Below are 25,801 nucleotides of genomic sequence, written 5' to 3'. Positions count from 1 at the left end.
ACTGAACCGTTAAAAAAATATCGTCTCTACAATTTATTATTCAAAATACAATTGAATGACTGTCTTTTATAAAAACGATTTTGCTATGTTGATGAATTTTTAAAATAATACCAATTGAAAAACTAAATATTTTGCATCCCATTCAATATTTACCTAAGTATGTTCTCAATAGCATTTAGATTTTTGGGTTATTTTATAGGTTATTATTTTTTTAATATTTTATGTCTTCACTTATTTACTACTTAAAATTATTTCATGTGTTTACATTTCAAATGATTAATAATGACTTTTGTCACATATATATTATCTTATTAACGGTATATTCTGTAATGTTGTTCTGATCAAGATTTTATCATGGTTTTTGTCGATCTTTCCAGGCAAATACTTTGGCAGTCCTTTTTTTATCCACAGTATATCTATCCATTCCTGACATAGTTTATATTATACATTATAGAATACTGATCCGATTTATTTATTTCATTATATGATACAACAATTTTTACAAATATGATAATTTTCATGTACTAAGTTCAGAAACGATTTTTATAATTGTAGCATACATAATACATAACTTTTGTCGTTTTTTTCTTTCATATGTATGAATTTCTTCTTTTCTAATTCACAGTTAATACTGAATCTCTCACAAAAACACACGCCAAAAAAGTGTTTTTTTTTTTTTTTAGATATTTTTAAAGACACTTTTTTGTTTTACGTCATAGGATTTTGACTTCTTTTTTCGATAGTATGATCAACAAATGTACAAGCTAAATTTTGTAAAACATTATTTTTATTGATCTTTATATTACGATTTATTTAATTTAAATTTGAATATTTATTACCAAATTACGTAAAAAAAAAGCTGATAACACAGTTGTAGGACTTTCCCGTCACACGGCTCTTTTCTGATGCACGACTTACACACTACTTAATTTATAATTTTATTTAAATAGTAGCTGCAGGGCGTGCTTAAGGCACGCCCCCGAAGCTAGGCTCCCCGGGCGGGTTGCGCTAGCGAGCGGCCCATTCCCGGAATGGGATTATTAGGTGTCCGAAGTTGATTACCTCTTGTGTAAAAATATTTTATTTTGAATGATGAAATTTAATATAATGAAAGATAAATTTAAAAATTTAACTCTAGAAATTAATATTAACGAATCGGGATTTTCAGCTACTGATCGGTACGTTCTGGTGCTTACTTTTTGGTTATAGTTCATTATTTTATAAAGAAAAATAATCATAAATAAATAAAAAATACATTTAAAAAAACCTTTAAAACATCACTTTTAAATTAAACGCACTAAAATATAGAAAATAATTTTGGGACGATATCTCAGAATGGATTTGACAACAAGCTTTATTGGTGATATGTAAGATTGTACGACAGTCATAGCTTCAAATTAAAAATTTGATGTTTTTGCTTTGAAGTATGACTTTCACATAATCTCTTACATATCACCATCAAAGCTTGTTGTCAAATCCATTCTGAGATACCGTCCGAAAATTATTTTTTAATTTTAGTGCACTTAATTTAAGAGTGGGTTTTAATTTTTTTTTACATATGCTTTATTTTCTACTTTTTAGTGCATTTAATAAAGAGTGGTTTTTAAAAAGATTTTTTTTCAATATATTTTTTATTTTCTACTTTTTAATCTTCATAGGTTTACACTTTACAGCTGCGCTAGCGCACAGGTTTGAAGGTGTTTAGCGAAAGATCTGATCGGTAAGTTTTACGGTGGGTGAATGCAATCAAAACATAGGGCTAAACGATTTGATTTCCGGATAACCAAGATCCGGTGGATCAAGAGTGTGCCCGATGAGTTAAACAGTTAGCGCTCGACTTTCTAATACATACGCCGTTTGAATCGTGAAAATCGGAAGAGCGGTTACCGAGATATTACGGTGGCACCCCCTCACATCCCCCTCCTAAACATCCGAACTGCGCCCCGAGGACACTTGAAAATATTATCATCCGACGGGTACACTGTGAGTGGATGAGGTTATCATCTAGAGGGTCGAAAAAAAATTTTTTAGAGCGCTAGGGCCGACCGTTTTTGAGATATTTGCAATTTTCGTCCGAAAATTCGGATCCGGTTAAAAAATACAAAATTTTCCCAATACTTCGATATTTGTGCGAAATATATAAATAAATAAATATATATATATATATATATATATATATATATATATATATATATACGGTATATCGATGTATAATTTATATAACATGTATATACCTGCCCACCATGAGAAATTGAACCGATTTCAATACTTTCCCTTCTACAGCTATAGCGCTAGACAGGAAAGTAAAACTTGATCCAGCAATAATCAAAATTCTAAAACGGAACCACTGATCAGTAACATATTTGTCTCTGAACTGTATATTTATAGCCACATTTGGTTCATACATACATTCCTATCTTAATTTTATTATAACAGTATTATAATTTCAGATTAAGTTTCATTGAAAATTTCTTCATTCTGACAACATTAAGACACAACAACACCTTCTTTCTTTTTTTTAGCAAAATTTTAAGCGCCAGTCTTTTGAAAGGCCAAATATAAAAATATTCTTTCATTAATTACTGCGTCTAAACTGGTTTAAGTGTAAAATAAGAAACTATTCTCCTCTGTTTTAGTTAGGAAAAAAGTAAAAAAAATAATAATTTCATAATTTTTTTAAGTTTGTATAGAAGTTAAATAATTTGGTAATGAAAAGTTTAATTTTATAAAAATTTAGTTATTACATGAAAGTAATTCATTACTTATAATAAATAAATATATATTTTATTTATATCAGAATATAATCAAACATTACATAAATCACATCAGAAAGGGTAAGTGTGTTATTCTACAAATAAAAAAAAGGAACTGCCCCACAATTTTCCCGGCAACATCAAAGAAAACCATAGAATTAACAAATTAACCTTGATTAGAGCAACCATCGAAGTACAGAAAAAAGTTGAAAAACACAGTGGTAGGACTTTCCCGGAACGCGGCTTGAAGCTGTTGCCGAATGAATTCGACGGCACGTGACGCTTCATAACCTTGTAGTAGCGTGAGACAACGCCCTGAGAAGGGCGTTGTTGTCGTCGATTGGCTTCGACAGCTCGTCGTAATGTATAACCTTGTGGTGGCCCTGAAAAGGGCCGTTTTTTGCGTTAGCTGAGAAGAACTGTTGGGTTCAGAAGCTGGACTCCGGCAAAGTCGGGGAGTTACAGTTCGTCCATTGAAATCAGAGCGGGCTTTCCCTCAGTGGCAGTTGAGTCCCCACTACAGCGTGGCAGTGGTGGCTCCCAGAGCCCCACAGTGTCGGTCGTATTTCGCCGGTGCGGTTCTCCCCGAACGATCCCACGCTGGGCCGGCTCCTGCAGCTAGCCCGCCAGCCAGGGCGACTGAAGCCCGGCGAGCTGGAGCGGGAAGGTAGCGTCCATCTGCGGGCCGGCTAGGCCTGCTGCTCCGGGGGGATATTGGCGTCCACCGGGAGGTCCCACGTTGAGGCGGCCAGGGAACTTCTACTGTCTTCTTCCATCTTCTTGGTCTTCTCCAGGTAGTGGTCGACGATGAATTAAAGATTCGCTCTCGTGCACGCTCTTTTATTGTTGCCTGAGAGTGATGGGAACGCAGCGCTGCTATGGTGGAAGAACTGTGCGGTCATCTACGCGGCGGTAGTGACGCTTGTATGTATACTGTGCTCCTACTAACATTTGAGCTGCTACCGTTGCCGTCCGCCGATATTAAGTTAGACATATATGTGGTAACAAAGCCACTGACGGGAAATTCCTAAAATTGTGGATTGTTTCTGATGCACGGCTTACACAGACAACTTAATTTAAAATAGTTATCTTATTTAAATATAATATTTTTTCGTTAATTTAATTCAATAATTCTAACTAAAGCGCGCGCGCATACCGTATTTAATTCGCACAGGTGTGCCGGTACTAGCGATGACAGTCAGTACAAACCATGTAATTTCACAACTTGCATTGAGCAAATTTCGCTATTACGGTCGGCGCTAGTATAGCCGCGATGGTTAACGCATCAGGCATCGGGTAGTCGAATTACTTTTTTACCCTTTAAATACTGATCATTTATTTAATTCTACTGTTCACCTGTGACATCACAACATAGCATTAGTTTAGAGCAATTTTTGAGGTGGTGCGATTTTGCAAAATTTTTTTTGCAAATATTTTTGTTTTTAAATTGTACAAATGTGCCTAAGAAAAATATGACCTTAATTAGGAAAAATATTGAGATACTGAGGGTGACCTTGCTCTACAGCCTCATCCCTCGACCTTTTAATTAAAACGTTTAACGGCATCAATGTCCCAGATACAGAAATAATCTGACCAAGTATGGTCAAAATCGGTCCAGTAGTTTTGGAGATATAAGGTGATTTAGAGGCCAACATCAAACACACACACGCACGTATAAACATTAATATTCAGAAAATTTCCATTCAGTTTTTTGGGTTCCTTAGATGTCAAAACGTACAAAATCTGGTGAAAATCGCATATGCCCAAATTGGACCAATTACAATACTTTCCTTTCTACAGTTATAGTTTTGCTATAGCACTACCCAGACAGGAAAGGAGAAACACATACAAGCTGTAATATTAGACCATAAAAATAATGACATATAATAATCATACAGCTACGTGATAATAAATTTGGTAAAGATTAAAATAATTCTATCTAGAAGCAAGTAATTGGATAAACAATACGTTGTTTAAATTCATAGTTGAATATTTTTTAATATTAATGCCTTCAAAATTTTTATTTTAATCTGCCTATATTTCATATAATTATTTTTATGAATTTAAATAATATACTATTTACCTAATTACTTATAATATTAAAAAATTAATCAACACATTAATGTTGTTTTTTGTAAAAGAAACTAATTAAATTTACAAAAATTGATCAAAATATGATTTGGATTACTGCTTAATTCATTAAAAATATTTTATCTTAAATATAAGACAGTGTATTATGCTGTGAAATACAAAAATAAATTTGTTGTTGGGGTTGGTATAATTGAAGATTGCAGTTCTTGATGATGTAATAAATTACCATCTGTTCTGTAAGAATCATAAAAAATTCATATTACCATGCTTTCCAATAAAAATTTTATTTACAGAACTTAAGTTTTTAATGTAATATTATACAATTTACCACTTCTTGATATTTGCCACATTTTCATTTTTTTAATGGTTATTTATTGCTTTTGGTTTAACTTACCACAAGTTTATATTTGAATAAAAAATCATAAATAAAATTACATAATGGTGTGAGGGGTTCATTTAACAGCAATGTTTAAGGGCTATATTAAGTTGAGCATGGGTGACATACATGAACAGTCCTGTAGTGAACAAAATGAAAAGTGTCACTTATAGAGCTGAATATCACCTGCATTTCAGAAGTATGTTAACATATCAAATGTGGTATAATATGCAATCGTATACTTGGCTCAGTAAAGAAGGGCAACAAGAAACTAATTATTCCACACTTTCCTGAAAAAGCCTAGCATGAGTTCTTGTTATTCTCAAGTATGCCACTTCTGGGATGACTTATGATTCATGCAATTACATGATTCATATATTTACAGCAAATGACATTACATCAATCATAATTCATATTATGAATCATATTTCGGTTATGACACTTTACACAAAATCTTAAACACAGAGCATTTAAAATGAAGCCAATGACTGAGCTGATGTCTCAGTTGTAATAGTGTATATTCATGTACTACAATGCATTTTTAATTGACCACTCACTAGAGGAGACTGAACAGTTTAATATTTACCCTATGACAGTAATATGTGATTGGTTTCAGAATCTATAAAACAAACTGTTTGGGAACTGTTTTAATTTAATCATTCTGGAATTCATTTTATACCTGTTGTTAGATCTCTCTGAATCCTATAGAATAAACTCTGCATTAGACGATCTTTATTAAATTATGCCAACAATACATTTATCAGAAGAGTAAATTAGTAGTTTTAATAACAACAGCTTACTGAGCAGTAGACCATTTTTCAGTGCTTCTGTACTTAACTTAAAAAATTGGGAAATAAAACGAAATTGAATAAGAACAATGAAAATTAAAGTAAAAAATGGAACTGTCAATAAAAATTGATTGTGGAAGGTTTAGATAGAACTAGGAATAATCTTACTGTATCAGCAATCCAGTAAGCAGTGTTTCCACTCGAAGAGGACACACTGGTGACTGACAAGGAGGAATTTCCATTAAATCACCATTTTTTATTTATACTTATTTTAAAATTTTCTGTAAATAAATAAGATGTTCCAGAGGAAAACTATACAACAAAATAAGTTTATTGGAAACCAATGGAAGATTAAGTAATTAGCAATTTACTGAGAAAGATACAATGCATTACAATATAGATTAGTAGAGAGATAAATATTTGACTAAAATATAAAAAGTTATCTAATAAGAAAAATGGCTGAAAGACATGAAATGGTAGGCAATGTCATAAGTAAGTTGCATCAACAGTTTAAAGAAAACCACACGGCTTGGAAAAGAATATTTTCAAGGTAACCTCTGCCTCAGAAAAAAAAGAACTGCTATAATGAACTTGAAAATTTCATGAAAAATTGACACATGTCAATCTGACAACACCAAGAAACCTTACTAAAATAATGTATAGGTAGGAAAATACATTTGGCAATGAAACAAACAGATGAAATATTAAAGAGGTAGAATGGGACATAGATGTATTCAGTGAATGAAAGAAAATGAAAATTACTTATGATTAACAAGTGTCTAAAGCTTGAAAATAGCTAAAGTGACTATAAAAATAGATTTAACTATCACTTTTTTCCAATTAGCATCCTAGTGTCCACTTACAGAACATAGAATAGGTGATAATAGCTTATTTATCTAATTTCTAAATTTGTTAAATGCTTGAAATTAATATTAACAATATTATTAATTTTTAATTCATAACATTTCATTTTTTTTCCAGTTCAATATGAAACTATTTCTCTTCAGAAATTTTAGTGATTTAACTCAAATTTAATTATTTTTATATTTTCAATTCTATTTTAATAAATTATAGATAAAATATATTTCTTTTATATAATTATTTTTTACATTTAATTTTTAACACAAAGTTCTATGTTAGATTATTTTTTTTTAATTAGTTTTTCAAACACTGCTTTATGAATCTAAAAAGAAAGTTTGATTCATCAGTTAGAAAAAAAATGAATTTAATCTACAATTCATTTTCCTTTTAATCATCATATATTGAGTGTCATTCACTTGACGAGAAAAATCATTCAACACCTACTCATGAAAATCAGTACAGCTATTCTGGAGTTCCAAAACAAAAAATCACTCTAACCCTCTTCCTGATGTGATTGGAAAAGTTAAAAATGAAGAAGAATAAATAAATACTGCAAAATTAAAATATAAAATGGGCAAATTATATTATATAAAAAATTTTTAATAAAATTCTTTTAAGGTAAATAATAATATCAGAAAAATGTGCATAATAACTACATCAAGCTTTTTTATTATTAATGTAGATAATACTGATAACCATAATAATTAGAATATTCTCTAGCAAATAAATGTTTTTTAATTGAATAGTATAACATTTGCCCTATCCAGACCCGTGCTTGTTCTATATTTATCAAGAATTCCTGCCACACTGCCCCTCATTGCCAATGCCAACTTTTTTCTTTCTTTTAATTTGTCTTACTCGATAATAAATGTTTTTTTGCTAATAATTTTTTATTGTTTAAGAACTACATATAAGACTCCTTTTCTTTAAAATGATCCCAAATTTACTAACAGAAAAATATAAAATTAAAAACTAATATAATAATTCCTTTTAATCTTTTATGAAAAGAATAGTATATTATGTACAGTAACTTTATAATCTGAAAACAATACAACTTTTATAATTTTTTTTTCTTTTTGAATGAATTTTAGAATTCATTCCAGTAGAAGAATGAAAAATATTCAGTTATTAAAGTTATTTTTTCAATTTCCAATATAGTAAATGATTTACTTTTGAAAAGAGTAATAACAATGTATAAATATACACATCAATATTAATAAATGAACCACCTAAACAGAATTAAAAAACAAAACTCAACAATGGGAGGATGATATACTAAATATTGTTCAAAAAACAGAAACACATTTCTCAAATTTTGAGTTTTTTTAATACACTTTTAAAGTAGTTCATTATAAAACTGATTCAATAATAGCTATTATCAACACCCCTTTAATTTTTTCCACCTGTAAAGATATATTACCCATTACAGCAGGTGAGTTATCTGTTAGTTAATTGGTCTTATCCAGATTTGACTTGGAAAAATTTATATTAGGAAATGTAGACTAATATTGTTGTCCTATTTGGTAAAAAGGACTTATAAATTTTAAAAGTCTTGAACAAAGAATTTCAAAAATTATAAATATTATATTAGTCTATTATATAATATATAATTATATTAGTATGAAATTCTAATTTTACTACCAGTTTTTCTTTACGATTTAAAAAGTTAAACAGCAAACTAGTAATTATGATAACTGATGCCTTTACTGGTGAAAATCCATATAATAAATTGAAAAATTAAAACAAAACATATTTTTTTGATTTTCATAACATTTATTTAAAAAATGACTGCTGCTTCGATACACATTACCTCCCTCAGATGTTATTATTTTATTTTCATTTTCCGATTTGTAATTATGATAAGAAAATAAAATTATAGTTAACAGAAAACATTTTAATCATTTAATGTACATTTTCTCTAATAAACAAAAATAGTATACATAATAAATTATGTACTAATTTTCATTGATCAGAGAACATTAATTTGTGCTTTACTTTATTTTTTAATCTTTATTATAGCTTTGATCCATATAAAGCATCTGAGGTACAGGAGTATCAGATGAAGATGTTTTTGTTACACGTGGTGTACATAATGAAGGCGTTAAATGAAGTGAAAATGAAGGTACTTGCAGTGTGAAAATCAATTTCATTTCAATAGGCTTATCTTCTGAACTGCAATAGCATACTAGGCTCAGAGAAGAAAAGCACCTCACTGCACAATTTATCTCGTATTCATGGCAAAGACCTCTTGTGAATGCTGTGCCACTTTCAAGAGTGACTAATTTCACTTCAGGTTGTCTAACATACACATTTATTGTAGACATAAAGTGACAGTAAGAAATAATATTAGTTTAAAAAAAAATAAATTATTTTTAATTCACTGATCTTTGATATGATATTCTACAAACTAAAGAAATTATTAATACATAAAATTTAAAAAAATTTAAGATTTTAAATATAGCAATGCGAAATTGTTAATATCCCTCTCTCAACCAAATTTTTAGGTTTTTAGATGCCACTAAATATTTTATTTTATGAAATAGTTAACTATTAATTAGAATGATTAATAAGTTTTTTTTTGAAACTAATATTTAATTGTTATAATTAAGTACTATATCATTTTATAAATTACATTATAAAATCTAATTTTAAATACAATTACATCTCACAACCCTCTCACAGGATACTTATGATAAATAAATAACAAAGGCAACTGAATATTTGCCACGTTTCCACTATACAAATGAAAAATAGTGGTTTTATTTATATTTAATATAATGATTTAACTAAACAAACAACATGAGGCATAGAAAAGCTAATTGAAAGGTAAGCAATTTAAATGATACTAAAGCCAAATGTTTATCGTAAATTGGCACTGAAAGTAAACTTTGTTAATGAATCAGGTGTATTAAGGAATGGTCACTATGAACGTCATTAACAAACAACATCCCTTTTCCTCGACCCTCTCTCTCAAACATACACACACACACACATACACAATAACTTTAAAAATATTCTACTATTTATTTAATTATAATGCATACAACTATGAATATCTAATGTAAAACAAATAACTCCAGAAAAACCTTACTTATTTACCCTGAACTTATTTACTGTAAAACCCAGCATACTTAATACTTCTGTTGTCATTTTTAATAAATTACTGAACTATTTAAAATTTTTTTCACTTATTTAAATTACAAGATTTCATTTTACATACATAATATTTCTTTATAAATGATTTTTTAAATAGTACTAATTACTTTTGTTAATCTCTTCATTTTCTGCATTCCATTAGTTTAAAATAGTTTCTTCATTAAAATTACTTCATATTTTTATATGAACTGTAATTAATATGAAAATAATCATATCTCTTCTTAACTTTATAATTAACTGTGTATTTTGTGATACTGCTCTAACGTTTTATTCCATAGTTTGCCTCAACCCACCTAAACTAATGTGAGGTGTAATGCCTTTTTTTATCCATTAAGTATAATACCTACCTAATTATGACATGATGTATATAGTATAATATTATATATTGATCTGCATAAATGATTTTTTTATTTATTTCAATTGAAAACCTCAGAAATTTATTAAAAAATATTTTTAATGACCTGAAATATATATATATATTTTTTTTTAAGACATCATCTGCTAAGATTATAAACTAAAACTAACAGGATTAAACATTTTTTTTAATAATCATATCCAGTGTTAACTTTAATGATCTATGCTGGTTTAGTACAAAGGAATCAATTTATTAAACACATCTTACACTATTATTACTATTTTATACTAAGTTTACAATCATCTATTTATAAAATGATACAACAAATGTACTCTGCATTACTTTCTCTTTTGGTAAAATAAAGTCAAATAATCAATCAGAATCAATCAATGTGATATATTCCAGATGTTGTGGAGCCATTTTATATATATAAGAATGCAGTTTACAGTCTTGGCCAAGATGAGAATTTCTTTTAACCAACTTAACAAGTATACTTCAAATGGTTGGGTTTATGTAGAAATGTAAACAAGAGAAAAAAAATAACTTTAAATTTTTTTTAACAAAAATTATTCTCTCACTGCCATGAGACATTTATTACATTAACCAATTCCCTTACCATATTATAATAATTAATATGGCAATAATATTTTCATAAATCTGTTTGGTCCAGTTTAGTTGTAATTTTAATTAGACCTATTATAATGAACTTTCTAAAGAAAAAGATCTCTTAAAAATTGTTGTACTGCATTTTATGTTTGCTAAGCAAATCAAATTAAGGTGAAATTAAAAGAAAACAATTTGTAATTCTTTTTATTATTGAATTTCTATGCATTTACATTTTAATTACAAAATGTAATACAAATGAATCTACCTGTTCACTTTTTAAATTAAAGAAATTATAATCTATATTAAAAATTATTTTATTAATTTATTCAAAATCTTGAAGTAGTTCAAATACATAAATGGAAATAAGAAATCCGATTTAATTTGAAACAATGATAAAAATGTTTATTTTCCAGATTTTCAGATGTAGTTCCTTGTATTAACATGAAAAATAAAAGTACAGAGTGGATGGGAAGTCCCTTTATGCTACTTATAAAATTATTAGGATAAGTGCAGCTTTCGAGGCAACGTCTTTTAGGCAAGTACCGATCACTCCTTGTGTTTAAAAAATGTTCCGGAAAAATAAAATGTATAAGTGCAACTTACCTTCTATGGATCTAAAATGTAAGTATGTTCAAAGCACAGCTGTATGTGCCTCCATGTCCAGTTATTCATCTGCAACAACATATCAGGAGTGACCATTTCATATGCTGACTGAACAGCATCTTGGAGCTGCTCGTTGTCCTGTCTGTGTTTTCAGATCTCTTCATTTACAAAACCCCAAAATGTATTGTTAGATGTGGTGAAGTCAGGGCTTCTTGCTGGCCAAGGCAATGGAGCTGGTAACTCTTCTGACCCATATCTAATCCAGCGATTCGGAAAAATTTCATTGAGGTGTCTGCGGACATTCAAAGCAAAACAGCAGACAGTGCATTGAAGCACTGTCTTGCTAAAATGTAATGATGTCAGAGATTTCTTTTGCTGTTAATTTTGGAACCGACCACTTGTCAATCATTCTTAGATAACTGTGTTTTTTAACTGTGCCATCAAAAAAGCAAAATAAGAACCAAGGAGATTTCAGCTGTCATCTCAGCCAAAATCATAACATGGGGCAGATAATGTTCGATCTTCTCAAAAAAGTATAGTCTCAGGTAAACCACTCCTGAGATGTGTGGTTAATTGACCCAACCACCAAAGAACACCAGTATCCAGAAACTAATATTCAAATTCATACAAAAGTAACTGCCTTTACTAGGATTTGAACCTTAGAACTCTCGACTTCAAAATCAGTACTTTGCGATGACAACTTCACCACTAGACAAACTCAATGGGTTGAGGATTGCCTATCGCCCAAAAAAAAATTTCAGTTATGAGAGCTGTGATAAATAGTACACTCATCTGAGAACATCATGTTCTTTTTATCATTTGCTCTCAGAAAGCTTCAAGCAATAACTGACATCCATAAACACATCGATCAAGGTCACTGTCACTCAACTCATTAACTGTGGCTAGATGAAAATATTTTCCTTCCACAAATGGTCTCGCATTGTCAATCTTGAAATGTCTAACTCTGCAGAACGTTTGCGCATTGATTTCATCAGTAACCACTGAATCAATGCCGCCACAGCAGCACACATCTCACCTAGAATGCTTGGCCTCCCCACATCGTGGCGCATTAAGAACACTTCCTGTTGCAATATTTCTCATGATGGTGACTATTTCCCAAAACGCACAAAGAAATCATTCACACTGTTCTCCAATGTTTGATGAGTGTGTGGATGTTCATGAACCCACACACCAGCTAACAAATGCTCTTTGACAGTGAACGCACTCGTATCCATCATTCCACACTCAACTACGACTAAAGTCATTCCACTACAAAGGAACACACCAGATGATCCCCACCATGGCTTATCCTCCCCACCTTTGCCAGCAGCAGTGCACAATATCACCGGTGAGAATCGGCAGCAGTGGAACCAATTAAGCTGGATTTAATATGATGTAAAGGAACTTCCTGCCCACCCCGTACATATATAGAACTACATGAAAAAAATGTATATATAATATACATATGTGGTATATATTTAGATACTATATATACAGGTATGTGTGTGTGTGTGTGTGTATATATATATATGATACACCTGTCCTATAAAGCAACTTGTCCTGAGTGACTGATTAATTAATGCCCACCAAAAACTACTTTAGATAAATTGATGAAAATTTATATACATGTTCTTCTTACAGTGTAAGTGAATGCTAAGAAAGGATTTTTTTTTAATTCTGAGTTTAAAGGGTTAAAATAAAACAGTTCCGTCGTCTGGTTTGATAAGAGTTGGCTGGCTATTATTATTTTTTAAGAAAAAATGACTATTATTTTTAATAAAGATTGCAAATTCATAAATTACTTATAATAAATATTATTACTTTGTCTTGGTGGCAGAAATATAATAATGAAGTAAAAGAATTATTTTTTTTTCCTTAATGAATATCATTTTTTCACAACTTCATCCTCCTTGGGAATGAAAAAATAATAAATATTTTTAATTTCTTAACCTTCAATGGACTTGGTCTTTGGTCTATGGCTTAAAACTTTCCCTTGGATAACACAAATGTATCCTGCAGATTGAAAGCAATCAGTTAGTCGGTACTTGTGTGATCCAAGAACAAACAACACACTTTATATATACACATACTAATACCCTGTTTGAATTTTGAAAATCGGAAGATTGGATGCAAAAATAACATAATTTCCGAATAACCGTAATCTATTATATTGAGAGTGCACTTGATGCATGTAAAAGTCAGCCTTCAACCTACTAACAAATACCCTGTTTGATTTTTGAAAATTGGACAATTGTTTGCAGAGCACCCCATTCTACCTCCCAAAACTACGCCCCAGGAGACCCCGTTTGTTACCAGTTGATGGTGATAATTGGTCTAGCCTCCCACGAGACCTACCAACCACCACGAGGCATACCACACCACTAGCCTCACACGCAGTCCTCATGGAAAGCCCATTATTGTTAAACAGGATTTTATTAATTTATTTAATGTAAATCTAATTCTATTATTTTTGTAATATTATTTATTCGATTGATTCTAATCGTTCAGTCAAACCCAGTTCAAACAGTGATAGACTCACAGTTCACAGTTCATTAAAGTTTGTGCTTCAACCGGCACACTACTACTACATATATATACTTTTTTTTTAGATTTTTCAAGATGAAATATATCTAAAAACCTTCTCAGTTATGCCAAGAAACATGGGTAAAAGTTTTGTTCTAATTGATAGAGTAGTTTTTTGGTTATCCTGAACAAACAAAAACCCTCTTCCTCTTTAAATAATAGTGTAGATTTTATGGTACGCAATCAACCAGTTTACAATTATACTTGTTCAACATGGTACATATTTACAACACTGCAACTCACTTTAATTCAACTAATTCACTTTATTTCAACAGTTGGCAAAGCAAACAACTATCAACAATTTTAAAATTTGAATTAAGTTTAAAAATATTATTTTGAAGATGCAGAGATTTCTGAAAAATTATCAGATGAAGGCTATAAAAAGAATAATTAGAAGTAGAATAACTAGTAATAAATTTTTCAGAATTTTTTTTTTTTACAAATCTGTATACATAACAAGTATGTCTGATAAATTTACATTTTAATTTATTTGGTTTTTTCTTAACTGTTTTATCAAAGTATTTTATTTTTCTCTTTTTCTACATTATGATAACTGATGAATAAACTAAAACTCAAGTAAAATCCTAGCATTTTAAATAATAATTAAAACATTAAAATACATATTATATAGCTTTCTGAAGTAGTTAAATAAACTTTCCAAACATTCTTTTGTAGTAAATTTATTATTTGAAGTCATTCTATAAAAATAAAAATACAAGATAATCTCAACAGATATGTAAAGTTAATTTTTTAAATTACATGAAAACTACAAAAATTAAAATTTAACTTGGAAATTGTATCATTAATTTTCAAACAGGTATATATGTATATATCATAAACATATGATTTTTCTAATAATTTTCAAACTGGTGATAGCGAAATGCTATAAAACAGAATAAAGTTGCCATAAGTAAACAAGGCTGTAGATGTGACATGAGCCTGTTCCATTTACATTGACCACATTAAAAGCGTTAAACGATTTGTTAGTTGTTTAAAATAATATTTTCATGATCATATCTAAACAATTACATATAAAAATCACTTCATTTTTATAATTATCTTTCTGGGATAATATTGTAACAGGAGCTGACAGTATCCTTTTTTGAAACCCTTTTTCTACAATGTTAACTCATTAATATTTTACAAATAAACATATCATCTAAGAACATAATCCTCCTCCTGGTGTAGTTTGGGGAAACTATACAATTTTCCAATCAAAAATAATTTTATTATTGTACTTTCTTTTTTTCAGAAAAATGTAATAATATTAGAGTTTTAGTTCAAAGAATTTTATTGTGAATACAAATACATATAGAAAATTAATTTTTTACTGAAAATATTAAATTCAATAAAAATTTAATTTTTTTTAATTTTCAGAAAGTTTTTTTTTGAAAATTTTATTTTGAGCGAAAACCTTCAATTACATATATAATAATTTGAAACATATTTAAAGTAGTTTTTAAAATAAGAAAAGATTTAGCATTTTGAACATATAAATTTCAATAAAAACAATGAAAAATATTTATAGATTTGTAAACAAAACAATATCAAACATACTATATCTTAATAATTTAATCCATACCACAAAGTAAATTACATTACAAGAAAAACTTTCAAATGATCAATAATCAATAACTATATTAAGAATTATAAGATTAAATTTCAAACTTTTTTTTAATCAAATAAAAAATATTTGTAAGGCTGTTATTTTTTCTCATTTGTTTAATACAATAAAAAGTTTTTAGTTTATATAAAATGAAATTATTATATATAAACAATAAACTTACAGTTGTTGTAGGTTCAGATACTTGATAATCCTTTAAATACTTAGGTACTTTCCAAAAAGATGGCCGTTCCATTGTTGCAATACAAGATAATAAAACAGAAGTAAGTGTAAACGAAAAAAAAACTGTTTATTAAAAAGAAGAATAAAATGAGTAAAATAACAAAGAAATGAGCTAAATTTAGATATAATATTAGAATAGTAATGCAGTAGTAGTGGTAAATATGGTTTGATCAAATTGTTATAGCTGTTGAGTAAAAAAAATTAAAATAAAAACAAAAAGCAATGTTCGTTCAGATAAAGTATAGTTGTTCAAATGTGAATATATATAAATTAATTCCAATCTTGCCCTCTGCCTTGTCCTCCTTAGGGTATGACAATACTTGGCAAGTAAACAATATAACTAAAAAATAAGTTACAAAAAATAAAATGAAATGAAATGAAATATAAATAAAAGCAGAGCAAGCTAGCTAAAGCATTGGCAATGTATAACCGAAGCAAGCAGAATAGAGAATGTTTAAGAAAACCATCAGTGAGCCGTTCAGGAATTTCATTTTTGCCTCTAGCACAAAAGCAAATAAGAACATTAAAAAAACTATCCCGGAGCCCTCTGTCTGATCTATGTTTAGAAATTAAGATGAGTGTCTGGATTTTACAATTATCTTTAACAAACCATGTGCACTACGGTAAATATAACATGTCCATTAAACATACTAATAATATTACATTAAACTGCTTGTTATACTACCATATCACTCTCTCTCTTTCTCTCTCTCTATCTCTCTCTCTCTCATATATATATAAATGTGTATATACTACACATGCACACACACACACACCCACACATACAAATCCAACTAATTATAAATATTATACACATCAAATAATGGAAATTATATTATTAAAGAATAAACTTCTGGCCATGAGTCCACCTGACTAATATTTCTTTAAAAAATAAATGTTTTGACTAAGTACATACATACACTGACATTTGCACACACATATATATTGTACATTCAGTGTAAATATTTTATTTGGCTAAATTCCCAACTATTTCAATCACGTATGCAAAAGTGATAAAAGATGGTCATGGGAACAAAACTGGATATTACTCTTATAATTATTTTCGCAGTACACACTTCTTACGCCGCCTAGGGTTTCATTAGTAACAGATGTTAGTAAAAATGGATCAGTTAAACTGACATTACAATTAATGAATATATAATCCATAAAATAAGAATAAACACACAAAATAGTACTACTTTAAATTTAATTTCACAACTTTTTTTTACCTTACTGATGTGCATAATTTTTTTTATACCTGTATGAATTTAAGAATTAAAACCTGTACCTACAAAAATTAAAGGTAAAGACTAAGACTACATTATATTGCAACTATTATTAATTGTATTTTACATTTTTGTAATGTATTTATTTTTAATATGAGGTAAGTATCAAATATTTTCAGAACTTGAAACTTCTATTTAAAATAATAATCATATCAGGGATATTACGTTTTCATGATTTTGCAGCATTTATGATACAATATGATCAGGATTGAATTCTTATTCACCGTCCAACAATTATAATATGAAATATGTCATCATTCAGCTCAAAATATCCATCATTGAGTACTGAACAAATTTTATACTTTACATTAAAAAAAGTATCATCTTCACAGACATTACCAATCTGAATAATCATAATAGTGATGAATAAAACAAAAGTTTATGAGTGCCACAAGGATTTCCATAAGGGTAATATTAACATCGATGACAAAAACAATGTACATTCATATATAGATGGAAATCTACGAGAAAGTAATGTCAGAAGTCAAATACCATTAGGAAGTTGTCATAGTGTCCTACACAATGATCTGAAACTACACCATGTTTGTCAATAAATTGTTTCAAAAATATCAGAAAGAAGCACACAAATGATACTGGTAGAGAAGTTTATCACTATAAATGACAAAGACAAATAAAACAAAAATAAAAGAAACAATCTTACTACACAGAATATAAAGTGCTGTTTTTCTAGAAAAACCTACCAAATTCCTTAATTGTTGAAGATATTGAATTAAAACGTTTTTAATTGATTCCCTTACCCAAAAAACCAGATACTTTTTGGTCACACATAAAGTCCATAAACTGTATTGCAGACTTTCTTAAACAGTTCTTGAACTGGTAATGCCCAACACTTTCTCTGTTCCTACTTGTAAAAACTAAATTTCCTTCCTAAATAGTATATATATTCCTTCTGACATCAATTGATCCTCACCTTATTAGCCTAGGTTATTGTTTCAAGTTAACCCAGTGCTAGCTTGAGGTATAGTTGTACAGTTATTTGTTTGACTGTACAAAGTAGCATCTTGTACAGTCTACTAAAAATTTCTTCTTATAGGGAAAGAAGGGATAAAAAGAAGGGATTTCTGAAACCAAAAATAACCTAAAATCAAGTTCATTTCAATTCTTAACTGCTGTAATTTTGTTTTATGAGAACATAATATATATATTTTTTTAATAAAATCAGATTCTATCACTAAAAAAAATTAAAAAATGGAAAACATAGTTAGGGAAATGTTAATGTTAGGGAAATGTTAGAAAATAGGGATTGAAAAGAAAAATGAACACATACACTACTGTAACACTAAAAACACTTAAAGAAACACAACCAAAAACAAGTATACAGTACATAGAATATAAAAATTAATGCAAGTTAATTAAAAGTAAAAGAAAAATGGTTGAACAGAAAGAAAACAAAATAAAAACATAAATAAAATATTTAATAAATTTAAAAAAAAAATACAGAACAAAACACCATATCAAATAAAACAAATTATAAAAAAATATTTTAAATTATATACAAATTTATTATAAACTTACCAAACTGTATTTACCTTTGATGAAATACTAAGCGATTCAAAAAGGACTTCAAAACTTTAAAAGCATATAAAAAGTTATTTAAATACCTTACAGATTTGGTTGAGACCTCATTTCATAGCAAAACACATCAATACCATTTCATAGCAAGTTTTGACTTCAGTATCAAATTTCACTTATTGACTTCATTAGTATCAAATTCAATCATCAGCACTGTCACCAGTGTTGTTAAAAATGGATACATTTACTAGTACGGAATGTGTTTGCTCCGTGTTTTGGTTTCATGATTTGCAGTCAGCAACTGCAGTTCAATATAATTTTCATACTTTCAAACATTCATTGAGAAAAGTTCTGTTAAACTTACAAAATCACCTGGACATCCACACATCCCTGAAGCTGTGGAACAAATCAGAGAAAGCTTTGCATGTAGTCCAAACAAATCAACTCAACAAGCGTCACATGAAACTGGCATTCCACAAATTACTGTTTGGCGTGTATTAACACCTGGAGCCATATAAACTAACCATGGTTCAACACATTACAGATGACGACAAAATTGCTCGGCTGCAGTTTTGAGTGGAAATGATGGATAAATGTGCAGGTAACGATACATCTTTAGATAGTGTGATTTTTAGTAATGAGTAAACATTTCACATCAGTGGAAAGATAAAAATCCATAATTGCTGAATATAGGGTAGTGAAAACTGTCATGAAACTTTGTAGCATGTTTGTGTTAGCCCTAAGTTCAATATTTTTTTGTGCCCTACACAAAAAAAAACTGTACTATTTCCAGGAGGCAACTGTTAATGGCATTGTTTATCTGGACATGCTTCAAAATTTTCTAATTCCTCAGTTAAACAATGATGACCGAGATGGATGGCATTACTATCAGCAAGATTTTCTTGATGTTCGATTCTCAGGTCAGCAGATTGGTCGTGAAGGTCCAATTGCATAGCCATCTCACTCCCCAGATTTGAACCCACTAGATTTTTTCTAGTGGAATCTCATTAAAGATTGGGTCATGTACCTTTGCCTGCTGATGTTGTTGGGTTAAGACTTCGAATTAACACCGCAGGTAAAGAGGTAACGTTCAACTTACTGGCTACAATCTGGAATGAAAAATCGACTTCAGGTACATCACATTAAAAATGGAAAGTTATCTCAATAAATTATTATATCCTTTTAAAGTTGTTAAGTCCTTTTTGAATAATCTGGTGGATAAAAATTTTATCGCAAATTAAATTTAAGTGAAATAGGTTTGTCAGGTTTATTAATCAAAAGCGATTTAACATTTAATTCATCTCCAAGCCATGATATCTTAAAATTTCTTACAACCTGAAAAAGAAATCCAAAATATAAATTAAGTTTTACATAAATATAAGACTTTATATATTTTCTGATGACTTTGAAGCTTAATAACTTGCTTCCTGATAACAATAAAAAACCAAGGTCAATTTTAGTTTACTCTTCAATAAGATTTCTGATAACCTACTCACTTTTAATACTCGTAATAAACTTTTCTTTACAATATTTAAAGGTATCTACGAAAAAGTACGATTTTTGAGTAAAGTCTGACACAACTTTACACCAATGTGAAATACAAAAAAAAAATCCTTAATATACATCCTACTATTTAATAACTAACCTTTTCTCATTGTCTTCACCCTACTTGGATATTTTTAGGCAAACAAGTCTCTTACTCTTAAAAACTAAAAATATTTATATGTTGTTTTATTAGACTGAATAAGAAAATTTAAACAATAATTGAACCAACAATTAATAAACAGGATGAAGTGGTATTTGAAAAGAAAAATACATTTTTTCAAATACCTACTGCTACATAGTGCTGAAGGGAAACAATATTGTAACATAATATTGATTACATAAAATACATTGCAAATTGATGCTCATAGACACAATGTGCTGACTAATTAATTTCTTGAAAGTTATATACATTGTCTGCTCTGAAATAAACATTTTATTACATTTTTACTTACAAATACCAGTCATCCATAACAAAACAGTAACAGTATTTGTTTCTTATAACTAGTTGCCGATATGAACATATCAGCTTTTTAATTTTTAAATTTAACCATTTCTAACTGAAATAGCTATTTGTTGAAAAATGAATGGTAACTAAAAAGCCATCAATCCAGAATCACACAAATTTGGCAAGGGCAATCAGAAAATATTAATTCTTAATTGGTTAACGAGCTGCACTTTTGGAATGTTTCTTATTGTCTCTTATGGAATAAGCAGAAAAGGATATATTTTTTTTTTACAAAAAGTTCAACAATGGAATGAACATTTGCATATGTTAGCAAGAAAGTGATTGGAGAATTTTTGTTTTCAGCTTTTATCATTTTTATGAAGAAAGACACTAAGCTTTAAACTCATATGCAAAGATATAAAGCACCAAGAATAATTACTCACAGGTCAAAAAAAATCTATCCTCTTCTTTGATAATAAACAATTTTTTTTAATAGAGGATTTTATATTAAATATATAAATAAAAATGTTATATTTTTCTTAAATAACCAATTTCTTCCACCTACTGAGAAACTAAACAATAAATCAGTGATTATTAACAACCCACTTAAAAACAAATAACTTTTTTTTCATTACTTCTTTCAGTTCAGAAAAAATGTTTATGAACCGGTTTCTTTTTCTTCATACCTTCCCCAAGCTGGGTAGGGCCTCACAGGAACAACCTCCATTTGTTCTATCCTTCCATGCTTTCTCTTGGAACATAAACTTCTACTCTCTTTCCTACATCTTCTTTCACCTTAGCCATCCACCTTTTCCATAATCTTCCTTCTGCCGCTTCCCATACTTGAGTTCCACACACTCTCTCTTTACATTCTCATTACATGTCCAAACCACCTCAATCTGTTTCTTTCAATCCTTTTGGACTTCTTACTCATCCCAACAATTGACCTACTACTTCATTCCTCAGTCTATCTTTCCTTGTTTTCACATTAATACTTCGCAAGAATTTCATCTCCATAGCCACAATTCTTGATTAATCCCTACTCATAAACACCCATGTGTTCACTCCATATCTTAGGATCAGATTATAATATGTTCTAAACGTCATTTCTTTACATTTCTTGGTAATATCTTTACTCCATTCCAACTTCCTTCCACTTGGAAAAACCCACTAGCTTGTCTTATTCTCCTACTCACTTCCAACTCCAATCTTACATTCTCCCCAATCTCACTCCCAAAATGCACAAAACTCTTGACTAATTCACGATTTTCTCAATCCATTTCAATAATGCCTCTTCCTACTTTCTCCCTTCGACTCATAACCATAGTCTTATTTTTCTTCCTACTTAACCTTATTCCCCTCCTTTCAATTCCATTTTCCACACATTTATTTGTTCTTATTTCCTGTTTCCTTTTCCCCAACACAATAATATCATCTGCAAACAACCATACTTACTAAATAACATGGCAGCATGGAGTATCAGTGTTGTCCCCTATAATTTTCATATACCTTCTTATTCCCTTTCTTGAACGGCGGTACAATTTTTCCTTTACACCAACCATCCAAGATTCTTTTTTCATTCTGAACTACTCTAAACACTCTGTACAGCCAATGTACTGTTAGTCCACTACCCACTCTTATCATTTCTGCCGCCACCACATCATATCCAGTGCCTTTCCCATTTCAATCCTACTATCTCTCTCAACTTCAGCCATCATTATACCTCCTTCCTCCAACCTCCTCCAGTCATGACCCATTTTCTCCATTGTGTTCCCCATTGGGCTACCCCAATCAACATAATTAAATTCACAAAACTACACTCTCCATCTTTCTCTAATATCTTCCTCCTTCAGCATCACTTCATCGACCTTGTTTTTTATCAACATTGCATTTTCATTTCACCTCTCCTTTACCAGGCCATACAATTTTTTCTTGCTACTATTAACATTCTATTCCAATTCATTTATAAACTCCCTCCTCCAACACCTCTTTCTTTACTACCCCATCTTGCAATTCCTCTTTGCTTCTTGATACTCTTGTTTCTTCAGTCCATCACTTATCCCATTCCCTTCTAGAAACAGACTTTTCTTTTCCCTCAATGCTTCCTTAACTTTATCATTCCACCAAGATAACTCTCCACTTTCTGCTTGTTGTACCACTGTAGCACGCTTTATCATAATATTTTTAGATTCTTTCCACTCCTCCACTTCTCCTACTTTGCTCCTTGGAATAATACATTTTATGTTTTCCTTAAACTTATCCATTTCTTTCACATCCCTCAGTTTCTGTACTTTTAATCTTTTAATCACTTTTACTGCCACTAATCTGTGATCAACACCAAATGGTCCAAAGGTTCCTGGGCAGCCTCTACATCTATTAATTCCTTCTTTGATCTTTTTTTTATCAGGAATTAGTAAATTAACAATAACTCTGTTCACCCCACCCATACCTAGTTAGTTTCTTTGAGTTTTTCTTTCTGAACCATGTATTTCCTATAAGTTCATTCCTTCAACAGAAGTAAAAAAAAATTTCCTTCCTCCAACTGCTTTCTTACCTAGATTAAATTACATTAATTTTTATGACACTGATCCCAGTAAAAATCATTTAAATAACACATTTAGTAAGCAATGGATTGGTCGACACAGACCAGTAAAATGGCCTCCTTGATCTGATCTTAGATCAGAGGACTTTCCCTTTCGGGTTGGATGAAGTCAGTCTATTCAGCTCGTATTGGACAGAAGAAGAATTAAGTCACTATATAACAGAAGCTGGAGTCACTATTAGAAATAATAATGATACTTTTAGATGTACCCAGCTAGCAGGATTCTAGTTGGAATCTTCTAGTTCAGCCAAGCTGAACTATGCACTGGACAGAATGGCGGCCACAGTGAGCAACTGCTTAGAATAAATGTTTGCAGCTTTATCAAGTAACCATTTTGATATTTAATCATTTTCAGAAAAAATCAAAAAGTATCTGATTTTTATATTTTTAAATCTATTTTTTTTTTTTTTTCAGTTATTAATAAACTTTCTACTTGTTTTCATTTGTTGTTCACACATTGGTGAAAATTGTTCTGTTTAAAATCATATTACTTTTCCAATCAAGTTTGTGTATTTTGTTTCTAAATAAAGTTGAACTTCTCTAATTTGTGTTAAATTACAGATGTTATTTACATAGATTTTCTCAGAATTAAATTCTCTACAAGTTAGTTAGAATTTTTTATTTGTTTATTCGTAAATTACAAAGTTATTTTATTTCAAACCTACAAAAGTATACTTTCCAACAAAATGTTTTCGTGTTTTACCCCAGTTTTTTAAAACCTAAGTGAGATAGACATCTGGGACCACTTTCATTCAATTTCTTAGATCAAAAACCATAAGGAAGCATCAAATTTACTCCTTGATTTGTACCTCAAGAATTTTATTATGGTTTTATTTCACAGAGGGAGCAAAAAGCAGCGCTAGATGTTTTGTAAGCTGAAACTCGCTAGAGAAATATTTTCTGACCTATGTTTATGTGAACTTTTTTCCTATTTTTGGCTATATTACCTTCATTTTATATATATATATATATATATATATATATATATATATATATAAATAATGAAGGAATAAAATTATAAAAAAGAAAGTTGATAAAGTAAGGAAAACATCAGAAGCAAACTGTCACATGTAAGAAAATGTATCAAGCAAAAAATAAGTAGTTGGTATCAAACTTTATGCTAGTGGAACATCGGAAGTAGAAAAACCAACAGGTGCTTTTAAATATGGTACAGCATAATGTTGAAAAATAAATGTAATGATAATTTAAAAAATGAAGAGATGAAACCAAAAGATAAAAATCTATGGTAGAATTATTTAGAAATAAATGAGATTAATGGACTATGTATTAACACAACCAGGTTTGTTAATTTGGATAAATGAAAAAGTGTAAAAGTAGATAAAGATTAGAATGCATAAGGAGATAAAGTACAGCACAAGTATTTTGATGTTAAATTACCATATTGTATCTGAAAGTAAAGTAATATATTGCAAAGAAGGTTTGTAGGCAACTCTAATTCTGATTGTGTAAATAAAGATGAAAGCAAATGAAACAGACCAAACTAGATCATTCTTGAATTACGACATTTCTGACAAAATAACAAAAAACTATTACTATTACTATTAATAACTTCTAATATAAATATACTGGTAAAAATAGTTACTTGTAAAAGAAAAGCTTGCAAATTCTGTTCGGCTAAACGACGCGCGATACAAGTTCTTGGTCCATGACTGAATGGTAATAAAAGAAATGGACTACATATCACATGATTCAATGATTTTAGCCACCTTTCCGGCAAAAATGTATCTGGCTTCGGAAAGTATTCAGGAAGACGACATGTCACTTGATTTTGTGTGACAACAACTGTCTGAAACAAAAAACAACTTATTAAAAATTAGCAAAAATTCTGAATGCAAATTTCTCTACATTATAGTCAAAATTTATGAAATTATATCAAAACATCAATAAATAGAATAAATAAGTTATTTTTATTGCAAAAGAAAAAGAAGAAAATAAAATGATTGCTAACACCAAGAATCTTCTCCAATCTCGATCTTGCTTAGGATCTTTTCAAATACTAAATGAATTTAAGCACTTGTATTTCAATTTTTTTTAAACACTTGTAAGAACCCAGTTTCAATTTTAATTTTTAATATCTTAAATATTTATGAAAATTCGTAACATTTAACACTTTATAAAATTGTGTCCAAACCATATTAATAAATGTGACTTTTTTAATACAAATTTCAATTTACAGTAATTACATTTTTAATTATTTAATCATATTAACTGATTTATTAAATAATTTTTAACTATATTTTAATGAATTTTGTTACTATTATCAAGTACCAATGAATTCCCCTACTCCAGGTTTATAGTACAATACTTTGAATCATACTGAAAAAATAAAATTCTCACAAATAGTGACAGAA

The 25,801-nt window shown here is 29.5% G+C and overlaps 2 protein-coding genes across 4 annotated transcripts in view; both read right to left on the bottom strand.

Annotated features, from left to right (window-relative positions):
• The window catches only part of Zasp66 (PDZ_signaling and DUF4749 domain-containing protein Zasp66), a 232,438-nt gene extending 215,989 nt beyond the window's left edge, over positions 1 to 16,449 (bottom strand). The window contains exon 1 of the mRNA XM_075377122.1: positions 15,960 to 16,449. Coding sequence (XP_075233237.1) covers positions 15,960 to 16,031 — 72 coding nt within the window. The 5' untranslated portion in view covers positions 16,032 to 16,449. The remainder of the gene's footprint in view (positions 1 to 15,959) is intronic.
• A 2,278-nt stretch (positions 16,450 to 18,727) lies between these two features.
• LOC142331268 (cytochrome P450 302a1, mitochondrial-like) overlaps positions 18,728 to 25,801 on the bottom strand; it is a 38,326-nt gene continuing 31,252 nt past the window's right edge. For all 3 annotated transcript variants that reach the window (XM_075377043.1, XM_075377042.1, XM_075377044.1), the window contains exons 8-9: positions 25,033 to 25,236; positions 18,728 to 20,172 (exon numbers count right to left, since the gene is read on the bottom strand). In XM_075377043.1, the coding sequence (XP_075233158.1) occupies positions 20,065 to 20,172; positions 25,033 to 25,236 (312 nt within the window). In that variant the 3' untranslated portion in view covers positions 18,728 to 20,064. The remainder of the gene's footprint in view (positions 20,173 to 25,032; positions 25,237 to 25,801) is intronic.

This window comes from Lycorma delicatula, chromosome 10 (assembly GCF_047948215.1).
Source record: "Lycorma delicatula isolate Av1 chromosome 10, ASM4794821v1, whole genome shotgun sequence".
NCBI lineage: Eukaryota > Metazoa > Arthropoda > Insecta > Hemiptera > Fulgoridae > Lycorma > Lycorma delicatula.
This window is presented reverse-complemented; position numbering and strand designations above follow the sequence as displayed.